The 12,709-nt window shown below is 41.2% G+C and overlaps 1 protein-coding gene across 1 annotated transcript in view; it reads right to left on the bottom strand.

Annotated features, from left to right (window-relative positions):
• Positions 1–12,709, bottom strand: part of CMTM6 (CKLF like MARVEL transmembrane domain containing 6) — a 49,867-nt gene that overhangs the window by 17,091 nt on the left and 20,067 nt on the right. Inside the window, exon 2 of the mRNA XM_065886348.1 lies at positions 6,003–6,179. Within this exon, the coding sequence (XP_065742420.1) occupies positions 6,003–6,179 (177 nt within the window). The remainder of the gene's footprint in view (positions 1–6,002; positions 6,180–12,709) is intronic.

Here is a 12,709-nt window from a genome sequence, read left to right as displayed (position 1 = left end):
GCTGTCTTTTCTCCACTGTATAGTCTTGACTCCTTTATCAAAAATAAGGTGACCATATGTGCATGGGTTTATCTCTGGGCTTTCTATCCTGTTCCATTGATCTGTATTTCTGTTTTTGTGTCAGTACCATACTGTCTTGATTACTGTAGCCTTATAGTATAGCCTGAAGGCAGGGAGCCTGATTCCTCTACCTCCATTTTTCTTTCTGAAGATTGCTTTGTCTACTCAGGGTCTCTTGTGTTTCCATACAAATTGTGAAATTTTCTGTTCTACTTCTGTGAAAAATGCCATTGGTAGTTTGATAGGGATTCCACTGAATCTGTAGATTGCTTGGGGTAGTATAGTCATTTCCACAAAGTTGATTCCTCCAATCCAAGAACACGGTATATCTCTCCATCTGTTTGTATCACCTTTAATTTCTTTCATCAGTGTCTTATAGTTTTCTGCATACAGGTCTTTTGTCTCCTTAGGTAGGTTTATTCCTAGGTATTTTATTCTTTTTGTTGCAATGGTAAATGGGAGTGTTTCCTTAATTTCTCTTTCTGATCTTTCGTTCTTAATGTATAGGAATGCAAGAGATTTCTGTGCATTAATTTTGTATCCTGCTACTTTACCAAATTCATTGATTAGCTCTAGCAGTTTTCTGGTAGATACTTTAGGATTCTCTATGGATAGCATCATGTCATCTGCAAAGAGTGACAGCTTTACTTCTTTTCCGATTTGAATTCCTTTTATTTCTTTTTCTTCTCTGACTGCCGTGGCTAAAACTTCCAAAACTATGTTGAATAATAGTGGTGAGGGGCTTCCCTGGTCGCGCAGTGGTTAAGAATCTGCCTGCCAACGCAGGGGACACGGGTTCGAGCCCTGGTCCAGGAAGATCCCACGTGCCGTGGAGCTATTAAGCCTGTGAGCCCGTGCGCCACAACTACTGAGCCTGCGCTCTAGAGCCTGTGAGCCACAACTACTGAGCCCGCGAGCCACAACTACTAAAACCCACATGCCTAAAGCCCATGCTCTGCAACAAAAGAAGCCACCGCAATGAGAAGCCTACACACTGCAACGAAGAGTAGACCCTACTTGCCGCAATTAGAGAAAGCCCGCGTGCAAGAACAAAGACCTAATTCAGTCACAAATAAATAAATAAATTTTTAAAAATAAATAAATAAATAATAGTGGTGAGAGTGCACAACCTTGTCTTGTTCCTGATCTTAGTGGAAATGGTTTCCGTTGTTCACCGATGAGAATGATGCTGGCCGTGGCTTTGTCATATATGGCCTTTATTATGTAGAGGTAAGTTCCCTCTATGCCTACTTCTGGAGGGTTTTTATCATAAATGGGGGTTGAATTTTGTCAAAAGATTTTTCTGCATCTATTGAGATGATAATATGATGGTTCTCCTTTAATTTGGTAACATGGTGTATCACATTGATTTGTTTGCATATATTGAAGAATCCTTGCGTTCCCACTTGATCATGGTGTATGATCCTTTCAATGTGCTGTTGGATTCTGTTTCCTAGTATTTTGTTGAGGAGTTTTGCATCTACGTTAATGAGTGATATTGGCCTGTAGTTTTCTTTCTTTGTGACATCCTTGTCTGGTTTTGGTATCAGGGTGATGGTGGCCTCGTAGAATAAGTTTGGGAGTGTTCCTCCCTCTGCTATATTTTGGAAGAGTGTGAGAAGGATAGGTGTTAGCTTTTCTCTAAATGTTGGACAGAATTCGCCTGTGAAGCCATCTGGTCCTGGGATTTTGTTTGTTGGAAGATTTTTAATCACAGTTTCAATTTCAGTGTTTGTGACTGGTCTGTTTGTATTTTCTATTTCTTCCAGGTTCAGTCTCGGAAGGTTGTGCTTTTCTAAGAATTTGTCCATTTCTTCCAGGTTGTCTGTATTGGCATATAGTTGCTTCTCTCGTGATCCTTTGTATTTCTGCAGTGTCAGTTGTTACTTCTCCTTTTTCATTTCTAATTCTGTTGATTTGAGTCTTCTCCCTTTTTTTCTTGATGAGTCTGGCTAATGGTTCATCAATTTTGTTTATCTTCTCAAAGAAACAGCTTTTAGTTTTATTGATCTTTGCTATCATTTCCTTCATTTCTTTTTCATTTATTTCTGATCTGATCTTTCTTTCTTTCTTTCTTTCTGCTACTTTGGGGCTCTTTTGTTCTTCTTTCTCTAATTGCTTTAGGTGTAAGGTTAGGTTGTTTGAGATGTTTCTTGTTTCTTGAGGTAGGATTGTATTGCTATAAAGTTCCCTCTTAGAACTGCTTTTGTTGCATCCCATAGGTTTTGGGTTGTCGTGTTTTCATTGTCATTTGTTTCTAGGTATTTTTTGATTTCCTCTTTGATTTCTTCAGTGATATCTTGGTTATTAAGTAGTGTATTGTTTAGCCTCCATGTGCTTGTATTTTTTACAGAGTTTTTCCTGTAATTGATATCTAATATAGCATTGTGGTCGGAAAAGATACTTGATATGATTTCAATTTTCTTAAATTTATCGAGGCTTGATTGGTGACCCAAGATATGATCTATCCTGGAAAATGTTCCATGAGCACTTGAGAGAAATGTGTATTCTGTTGTTTTTGGATGGAATGTCCTATAAATGTCAATAAAGTCCATCTTAATGTATCATTTAAAGCTTGTGTTTCCTTATTTATTTTCATTTTGGATGATCTGTCCATTGGTGAAAGTGGGGTGTTAAAGTCCCCTACTATGATTGTATTACTGTCGATTTCTCCTTTTATGGCTGTTAGCATTTGCCTTATGTTTTGAGGTGCTCCTCTGTTGGGTGCATAAATATTTACAATTGTTATATCTTCTTGGATTGATCCCTTGGTGTCCTTCTTTGTCTCCTGTAATAGTCTTTATTTTAAAGTCTATTTTGTCTGATATGAGAATTGCTACCCCAGCTTTCTTTTGATTTCCATTTGCATGATGTATCTTTTTCCATCCCCTCACTTTCAGTCTGTATGTGTCCCAAGGTCTGAAGTGGGTCTCTTGTAGACAGCATATAGATGGGTCTTGTTTATGTATGCATTCAGCCAGTCTATGTCTTTTCATGGGAGCATTTAATCCTTTACATTTAAGGTAGTTATCAATATGTATGTTCCTATTACCATTTTCTTAATTGTTTAGGGTTTGTTATTGTAGGTCTTTTCCTTCTCTTGTGTTTCCTGCCTAGAGAAGTTCCTTTAGAATTTGTTGTAAAGCTGGTTTAGTAGTGCTGAATTCTCTTAGCTTTCGCTTCTCTGTAAAGGTTTTAATTTCTCTGTCTAATCTGAGTGAGATCCTTGCTGGGTAGACTAATCTTGGTTGTAGGTTTTTCCCTTTCATCACTTTAAATATGTCCTGCCATTCCCTTCTGGCTTGCAGAGTTTCTGCCGGAAGATCAGCTGTTAACCTTATGGGGATTCCCTTGTATGTTGTTTTTCCCTCGCTGCTTTTAGTATTTTTTCTGTGTATTTAATTTTTGATAGTTTGATTAATATGTGTCTTGGCATGTTTCTCCTTGAATTTATCCTGTATGGGACTCTCTATGCTTCCTGGACTTTATTAACTATTTCCTTTCCCTTATTAGGGAAGTTTTGAACTATAATCTCTTCAAATATTTCCTCAGTCCCTTTGTTTTTCTCTTCCTCTTCTGGGACCCCTATAATTCCAATGTTGGTGTGTTTACTGTTATCTCGTAGGTCTCTAAGACTGTCCTCAATTCTTTTCATTCTTTTTTCTTTATTCTGCTCTGCAGTAGTTATTTCCAATAATTTATCTTCCAGGTCACTTACCTGTTCTTCTGTCTCAGTCATTCTACTATGGATTCCTTCTAGAGAAGTTTTTTTTTTTTTTTTTTTTTTAAAGAACAGATTTATTTATTTATTTATTTATTTATTTTTGCTGTGTTGGGTCTTCGTTTCTGTGCAAGGGCTTTCTCCAGTTGCGGCGAGCGGGGACCACTCTTCATCGCGGTGCGCAGGCCTCTCACTATCGCGGCCTCTCTTGTTGAGGAGCACAGGCTCCAGATGCACAGGCTCAGTAGTTGTGGCTCACGGGCCTAGTTGCTCCGCGGCATGTGGGATCCTCCCAGACCAGGGTTCGAACCCATGTCCCCTGCATTAGCAGGCAGATTCTCAACCACTGCGCCACCAGGGAAGCCCTAGAGAAGTTTTAATTTCATTTTTTGTGTTGTTCATCATTGTTTGTTTGCTCTTTAGTTGTTCTAGGTCTTTGTTAAACGTTTCTTATATTTTCTCCATTCTAGTTCCAAGATTTTGGATCATCTTCACTATCATTACTCTGAATTCTTTTTCAGGTAGACTGCCTATTTCCTCTTCAATTGTTTGGTCTGGTGGGTTTTTACCTTGCTCCTTCATCTGCTGTGTGTTTCTCTGTCTTATCATTTTGCCTAACTTACTGTGTTTGGGGTCTCCTTTTTGGAGGCTGCAGTACATAGTTCCCGTTGTTTTTGGTGTCTGCCTCCAGTGGCTAAGGTTGGTTCAGTGGGTTGTGTAGGCTTCCTGGTGGAGGGGACTAGTGCCTGTGTTCTGGTGGATGAGGCTGGATCTTGTCTTTCTGGTGGGCAGGACCGCGTCCGGTGGTGTGTTTGGGGGTGTCTGTGACCTTATTATGATTTTAGGCAGCCTCTCTGCTAATGGGTGGGGTTGTGTTCCTGTCTTCCTAGTTGTTTGACATAGGGTGTCCAGCACTGTAGGTTGCTGGTTGTTGAGTGGAGCTGGGTCTTAGCGTTGAGATGGAGATATGTGTGAGAGCTTTCGTCGTTTGATATTACGTGGATCAGGAGGTCTCTGGTGGACCAATGTCCTGAAGTTGGCTCTGCCACCTCAGAGGAACAGGCCTGACACCCAGCCTGAGCACCAAGACCCTGTCAGCCGCACGGCTCCATCTGTTATTCCTCTCTTTTTTCTGTTTTTTTTCCTCAAGAAAAAAACCTCTTCCTCCTGTTTTCTGTTTATCTCCTGTCTTCTTTGTCCATTTTTTCTGGATTGATCTCCCTTTCACTTTCACCCTGTAGCTCTCTCTGGGCTTCTATTTCTACAGCAACAATGGGACTCTGGATGGTGTGGCCACTTTTTTTGCCAATTGGCCGAGGAGAAGTGTTTGTAGGCGGATTGTTAACCACTGTGCCACCAGGAAAGTCCCTCTCTTTTTTTAATAGTTAAAATTTACCTTAATTTTTATCTCTTCCCTCAAAGCTGTGAATTCTTTCATAAAGCAACCCTGATAGTTACAATTCCTCATAAACCACTCCTGATAACTTGAATGCTACTGAAGAAGTAAACTGCTCAATTCTTTCTTCCTTAAATGCAGTAACTATATAAATTATCTCATCTGTTATCTCAAAAATCCATATTATACTCAAATAAAAACAGAGGGTCAGCAGACTAAGTCTTTAGAAAGTTACACATCTCTAATTTTGTGAGTATAAAATTCTCACATAGACTTTTATTAAAAGGGAAGTTTTTGCACAATGAATTTAACCAATACCTTCTAAATTCACTTATAGAGAACTTTCTTTCATAAAATAAAATCAAAACAAAATAGGTAGAATTACATGCTCTTTTGTTTAAAGGTTTTAGAAATATCAATATATCACATTAGTTCATTACTCCATCTCTTACGTCCGGCATAACGCCTGGCCTACAATAGGCACACAGTGAATAACTGTAGAACCAGTGAGTGACAGTCTGAAATGTGAGAAATCAAAAGTGACAAAATCCTAGTTTTTACAAAATACCTCATGTGAATTAGATTAAACCACCAATAACTGTAAATTATCAGCAGTGTCTGTCACTCTCATTCTAATTTCACCTTCCCCCTCTACTATACCATCTGGCAGGGAAAAACTGAGTTGCTTAGAGGCAGAGCTGGAACAATGGATAGTCTTTTCCTGTTACTGAGTTATGAAAGCATTACTACTGTGAACAATACAACTACACAAGATCCAAAAATATATAAATTCTTATTATAGGGATTATATTTTTTCATGCTTACCGATGACTTGACTTTTGCGGGATCGACTTTGTCATAAACTGGAGTGCAGTACACAATCAGCATAAGGAGATTCAGCAGAAAGGCACTGCAGCTTACAAATTCGAAAAAGTAAAGGCCTCCACACAAAGTACATTGTGACACAACTTCCTCACAGATAAAGGCCAACAGAGACAGCACCTACAAAAGAAACAAAACATTTTGCTTAAGTGTTTTTCAGGGAAACCTACAGTATTCAGAAAACACCACCTGTTCACTCAAATATTTATCAAGTGGAGACTCGGCAAACAAGATTACTGAATGAACCTGATCTACACATAATTTACACTCCAGTTGCCTTGAAGGGAGTATAGGTACACAGATAATTAACTACCTACTGTGTACTAAATGCTAGAATACGAGAAATCCGGGGTGTTGTTATAAAAGCACACAGAAAAAGCACTCAATCTGGAGGTTGGGAAAGGCTTCCTGAAGGAAAGCTGAGACCAGAAGGACAGTAGAGTCAGTTGTGGGGTGAAAGGGGAAAAAGTTCCAGGCAGAGAAGCAGTGCACAGAAAGACCTAGAAGTGAGAGAGCTCGGTACCTTCCCACGCCAACCACACACAGATATCCCACAAGCCCCACTCAACTGTGAAAGTGAATTGAGTCAACATGGCTAACATGTCAGAGGGGAGGGGATGGCAGCACTGAAATCATGAAATGAGACCAGAGAGGTAATAAGCAGAGGCCAGATCTAAATGCCTCCTTTTACTAGTTTAAGGAATCTGGATTTTAAGCGTTTTTAAAGCAAAGAGGTAGGGACTTCCCTGGTGGCGCGGTGGTTAAGAATCCGCCTGCCAATGCAAGAGACATGGGTTTGAGCCCTGGTCTGGGAAGATCCCACATGCCATGGAGCAACTAAGCCTGAGCGCCACAACTACTGAGCCTGTGCTCTGGAGCCCGCGAGCCACAACTAGCGTGCCCACATGCCACAAGTACTGACGCCCACGCGCCTAGAGCCCGTGCTCTGCAACAAAGAGAAGTCACTGCAATGAGAAGCCCGCGCACTGCAACGAAGAGTAGCCCCCGCTCGTCACAACTAGAGAAAGCCTGCATGCAGCAACGAAGACCCAATGCAGCCAAAAATAAATTTAAAAAAATAAATAAATAAATGTATAAAGCAAAGGGGTAACATGATCAGGTTTATGCTTTTAGTAGTTCTTTATAGCTACAATATAAAGAAGGGACGGGGAGGAGAGCCGGGGTGGGGCTGGAGACGGGGAGGGGGAGACAGTGGGGGAGGGCAAAACTGGGGCTGGACATCCAGTTGGGGAAGCTGATGTCAGAAATCAGAGGAAAGACAGTGAGTAGGGTAGTAGTAATGGACAAGAGTGAAATCACTGGAAGATGCAGCAGAAGCCCTCATCAGACAGGATGAATACAAATGGAATAGGAAAGAAGTTAATACATATATGCTTAAACCATTTTATTTTCATTTAAAACAAAAAGGCACATTTATTTATTGTCTTTTGAAGTGGGCCTTTTCTGAGAATGCACCTGATTGGAATTCCTCACCATGTTTTCTGCATTAATCACTTCCATCATTTATGACTACCACTTCCAGACTGATGTTATTTGAAGTGGAGCAAGATCTGGGACACCTGAGAAGCAGCGCACAGAATCCTTCCAGAGTCGGACTAGTTTTACTAGACTTTCACAGTTGCCTTGCTCTTACTTAATTCCACTGCAAGTATTTTAGTAGCTTTTTTAGTCTTTCCAAAGCATTCAATTTATTTTCATAGAAACAATTCCTTTTCACATTCAATTTTAGTCTTGCAGTTATTTAACTGGCCATAAAAAGTATAATTTTGGGGAGTTCCCTGGTGGTCCAGTGGCTAAGACTCTGCACTCCCAATGCAGGGGGCCCGGGTTCAATCCCTAGTCAGGGAACTAGATCCCCCATACTGCAACTAAGAGTTTGCATGCTGCAATGAAGATCCCGCATGTGGCAGTGAAGATCCCACGTGCCACAACTACAACGCGACACAGCTAAATAAATAATTTTTTTAAGTATAATTTTTATGCATTTGTATTTAATGGAGAACAGTTATCGCTGGCTAATTTGGCAACTCAATTAAATGCAGGTGGTTTTAACAGCACTCCCAATGTTGTGTGATGTGGTATTAACACACTGGTGCCTCAATGAAGAAAGAGTTTTTCTTCTTCTTTTTAAGAGGCAAGGGTGCTGGGAAGAGAATAAATTCCAGAAGAGTTAGGTGGAGCTGGCTAGGAGGCAAAAGGATATATGGGTCTGGAGCTCAGGGGACAGGTCTGAGGTGGAGACTAAGATGTGGGAGATTACCCAGAATGAGGAAAGTCGGCCCTGTGCAGAACTGTGAGGAACCCCAAGATTTAAGGGATGAACAGAGGTGGAGACAACAGCAAAGGACAATTAGGAGCAGCAGCCCAAGGGGTAGTCGATCAAGAAAAAAGTATTTCTACTCAGAGCAAGTAATCAAGAGTGCTGAATGCTACTCACAGTACTGAAACGCTTACATGAGACTAAGCTACAGGGTTGCTGGTGACATCAACAGGACCATTTCAGTGTGCTCAGGGAGGCAACCTAGATTACTATACTGTACACTGGAAGTGAGGGCTGGACGAGGCAGTGCAATAGAGACAGCCCAGTCACCCAGTGCAGCTTTGAGTGGCCAGATAAAGGGTAGTAGTGGATGAGGTCAAAGGGAAAGGAATTTCAAGACAGGAGAGAACTGAGCATGTTTAAATGCTTAGACAGAAACCTGTAAGATGTCTAAAGACAGAGAAAGAAAAGAGGATCTCTAAAGGCAAGATTCAGGGCTCAAGGTGTGAGGCTAACTCTTCTCTAGAAATAGGAAGGAAGAGAGAGAAGAGATTCACTTGTGCAGTTTGTGTGGGTTTTGTAGAAGCTAAGGGAATTTCCTTCTGGGTATTAAACCATCAAAATGACTGATGACCCAAGTCAAAGCCTTTTGGGAAATGCCGTCTCACACAAGTCAGGCCAGCAGGAGCAACCAGTTATATTAATGGCAATAAAACTGCTACCAAAATTAACACATACGTTAAGTAGGCAATCAAAATTTTATCCTACAAAACACTTTCATCAAATCAGAGGTCAATAGTACAGCCACTCTGAAAAAAAAAAAAAAAAATAGTACAGCCACTCTGGAAAACAGTTTAGCAGTTTCTTTAAAAACTAAGCATGCAACTGCCATATGACCCAGCAACTGCATTCCTACATTCTGTATATGACCAAGAGAAATGAAAACTTACATTCCTGCAAAAACTGATACATGAATGTTCATAACATTTTACTCATCAGAGACCCAAACTCTAAACACTACAGATGTCCTTCAATGGTTATACAAACTGTGGTAATCCATACCATGGAATACTACTTAGCAATAAAAAGGAACAAACTTGGTATATGCAACAATCTGGATGAGTCTCCAGAGAACTATGCAAAGTGAAAAAACTCCAGTCTCCAAAGGTTACATACTGCATGACTCCATTTATATAATAACAAAGCTTATAGAGATAGAGAACTAATTAGTGGTGGCCAGGGGAGAGGGGAGAGGTGTGGCTATAAAGGGGTGGCACGAGGGAACCACATGGTGATGAAACAGTTTTGTTTTTTCTTTTTTATTCATTTATTTATTTATTTCTTGGCTGCAATGGGTCTTCGTTGCCATGTGTGGGCTTCCTCTAGTGGCGGTGAACAGGGGTTACTCTTCATTGAGGTGTGCAGGCTTCTCGTTGCAGTGGCTTCTCTTGTTGCGAAGCATGGGCTCTAGGTGCGCGGGCTCACTGGCTGTGGTGCATGGGCTTAGTTGTTCCGCGGCATGTGGGATCTTCCCGGACTAGGAATTGAACCCATGTCCCCTGCATTGGCAGGTGGATTCTTAACCACTGCGCCACCAGGGAAGTCGATGGAAAAGTTCTGATTCTTGACTGCAGCAGTGATTAAGGAAGCTACACTTGATAAAACAGCATAGAGGTGTAAACACACACACACACACACACACACACACACACACACACACGAATGCAAAGGACCTCCCTTTACATTTTGTTCTTGCAAGTTCCTGTGATTCTATAATTATTTCAAAATAAAAAGCTAAAAAAAGTCAAATCCAAATTGGCATCTAAACCTCTAAGGGATTTCCACCTTCCTGTTGGCAATACAAAATTCATATATTCCCATAACTAAAAAGAATGCATGTAAGGACGAAAATAGGTCCTATTGCTGTGATTTCCTGTAAGTTAATGAGGCATAAAATGGTCCAGAATATGCCAAACAACTTCCTCACATCAGACAGATGTTAGGCGAGGCGTTCCCAGTCACCGCACCACAGGATAAAGCGACACACCAAGCCAAGTCCCAAAAGGTCATTGTGTAAAAGTACTTCTTCACCTGTAATTATAATTACAAGAGGAGTTTTTATAAGTCTACAGTATAATAAGATACCAAATGTCTTAATATTCCATTTGCTTTATTCTTGACTCTATGTTAAATCTTGTCCAAGTTTTAGGAGTTTCTCTATGAGACATTTGCAAAATATACCTGAGGTGTATGAAAGTCAATTAACTATGAGAAGATATGAGCCTAAAACTCTAATTGGGGTGTGAGAATAGTTGATCTTGAACCATTCTTCTCTACAATAATGAGATTATCAGGAACACTCATCAGTGCAGGCTATAAGACAATAAAATCTTATCTGTAGTAGAGACACAGACTGCTTATCCACTCTCCCTAAGAAAAGGGCAGGATCCAGCTGGGCCAGAAGCAATCAGTGACAAGTCATTACAAGACCTATTCCAAACTTATTAAAGGAGTCATTCTTACTGACCTTAAGCCCTAAAGCAGTATCAAGAGGAGGGTTCTGCATGGACATCTTAGAGAATAAAGGGGTACTAGATCAAGTTTGGAATTTACTAGTTCCTATTCCCAGATAAAGGCCATGATATTAGCACGACAAGCTATATTCAGTATGAAAATTTCTCTTGACTCCCCATCTCTGATGCTACTAACCTTCCTTTAAAATCTCCCACAGCACTGTACAGTCTCTAATACCAAATAAAGGGATCATTTCACAATATATACAAATATCACATTATTATGTTGTACATCTGAAACTGTTACATGTCAATTATACCTCAATTTAAAAAATAAGTTAGAGGGAGACCTTCAAGATGGCAGAGGATTAAGATGTGGAGAACACCATCCTCCCCACAAATACATCAGAAATACATCTACATGTGGAACAACTCCTACAGAACACCTACTGAATGCTGGCAGAAGACCTCAGACCTCCCAAAAGGGTGCGCGAGGAGAGGGGATTCAGAGCACTGCCTAAAGGAGCTCCAGAGACGGTCGTGAGCCATGGCTATCAGCACGGACACCAGAGACGGGCATGAAAACGTTAAGGCTGCTGCTGCAGCCACCAAAAAGCCCGTGTGCAAGCACAGGTCACTCTCCACACCTCCCCTCCCGGGAGCCTGTGCAGCCTGCCACTGCCGGGGTCCTGTGATTCAGGGACAACTTCCCTGGGAGAACACACGTGCAACTCAGGGACTGTTGCAATGTCACGCCAGCCTCTTGCCGCTGCAGGCTCACCCCACATTCCACACCCCTCCCTCCCCCGGGCCTGAGACAGCCAAAGCCCCCTAATCAGCTGCTACTTTAACCCCATCCCATCTTGGTAGGGAACAGACGCCCTCAGGCGACCTACATGCAGAAGTGGGGCCAAATCTAAAGCTGAACCCCAGGAGCTGTGCAAACAGAGAAGAGAAAGGGAAACCTCTCCCAGCAGCCTCATGAGCAGCGGATTACATCTCCACAATCAACTTAATGTATGCTACATCTCTGGAATACCTGAATAGACAACAAATCATCCCAAAATTGAGGCGGTGGACTTTGGGAGCAACTGTAGACTTGAGGTTTGCTTTCTGCATCGGATTTATTTCTGGTTTTATGTTTATCTTAGTTTAGTGTTTAGAGCTTGTTATCATTGGTAGATTTGTTTATTGATTTGGTAGCTCTCTTCCTCCTTTTTTTTTTGAGATATATTTTTTTCCTTTTTCTCTTTTTGAGAGTGTGTAAGTGTATGCTTCTTTGTGTGATTCTGTCTGAATAGCTTTGCTTTTACCATCTGTCCTACGGATCTGCCTGTCCGTTTTTTGTTTTTTTTTTTTTAGTATAGTTATTAGCACTTGTTATCATTGGTGGATTTTTTTTTTGGTCTGGTTGCTCTCTTCTTTTTTTTTTTTTTTTTTTCTACTACTTTTTAACTTTTTAAATAATTTATTTATTATTATTATTTTTTTTGCAGTATGCGGGCCTCTCACTGTTGTGGCCTCTCCCGATGCAGAGCACAGGCTCCAGACGCACAGGCTTCAGCGGCCATGGCGCACGGGCCAGCCGGTACGCGGCATGTGGGATCTTCCCAGACAGGGGCACGATCCCGTGTCCCCTGCATCGGCAGGCGGACTCTCAACCACTGCGCCACCAGGGAAGCCCAATGATTATTTTTAATTTTTAATTTTAGTAACTTTATTTTATTTATTTTTTCTTTCTTCCTTTCTTTTTTCCCTCCCTTTTCTTCTGAGCCATGTGGCTGACAGGGTCTTGGTGCTCTGGTCAGGTGTCAGGCTGGTGCCTGTGAGGTGGGACAGCCAAGTTCAGGACACTG

This window comes from Phocoena phocoena, chromosome 10 (assembly GCF_963924675.1).
Source record: "Phocoena phocoena chromosome 10, mPhoPho1.1, whole genome shotgun sequence".
NCBI lineage: Eukaryota > Metazoa > Chordata > Mammalia > Artiodactyla > Phocoenidae > Phocoena > Phocoena phocoena.
Note: the sequence above shows the minus strand (reverse complement) of the source record. Positions and strands in the feature narration are given on the sequence as shown.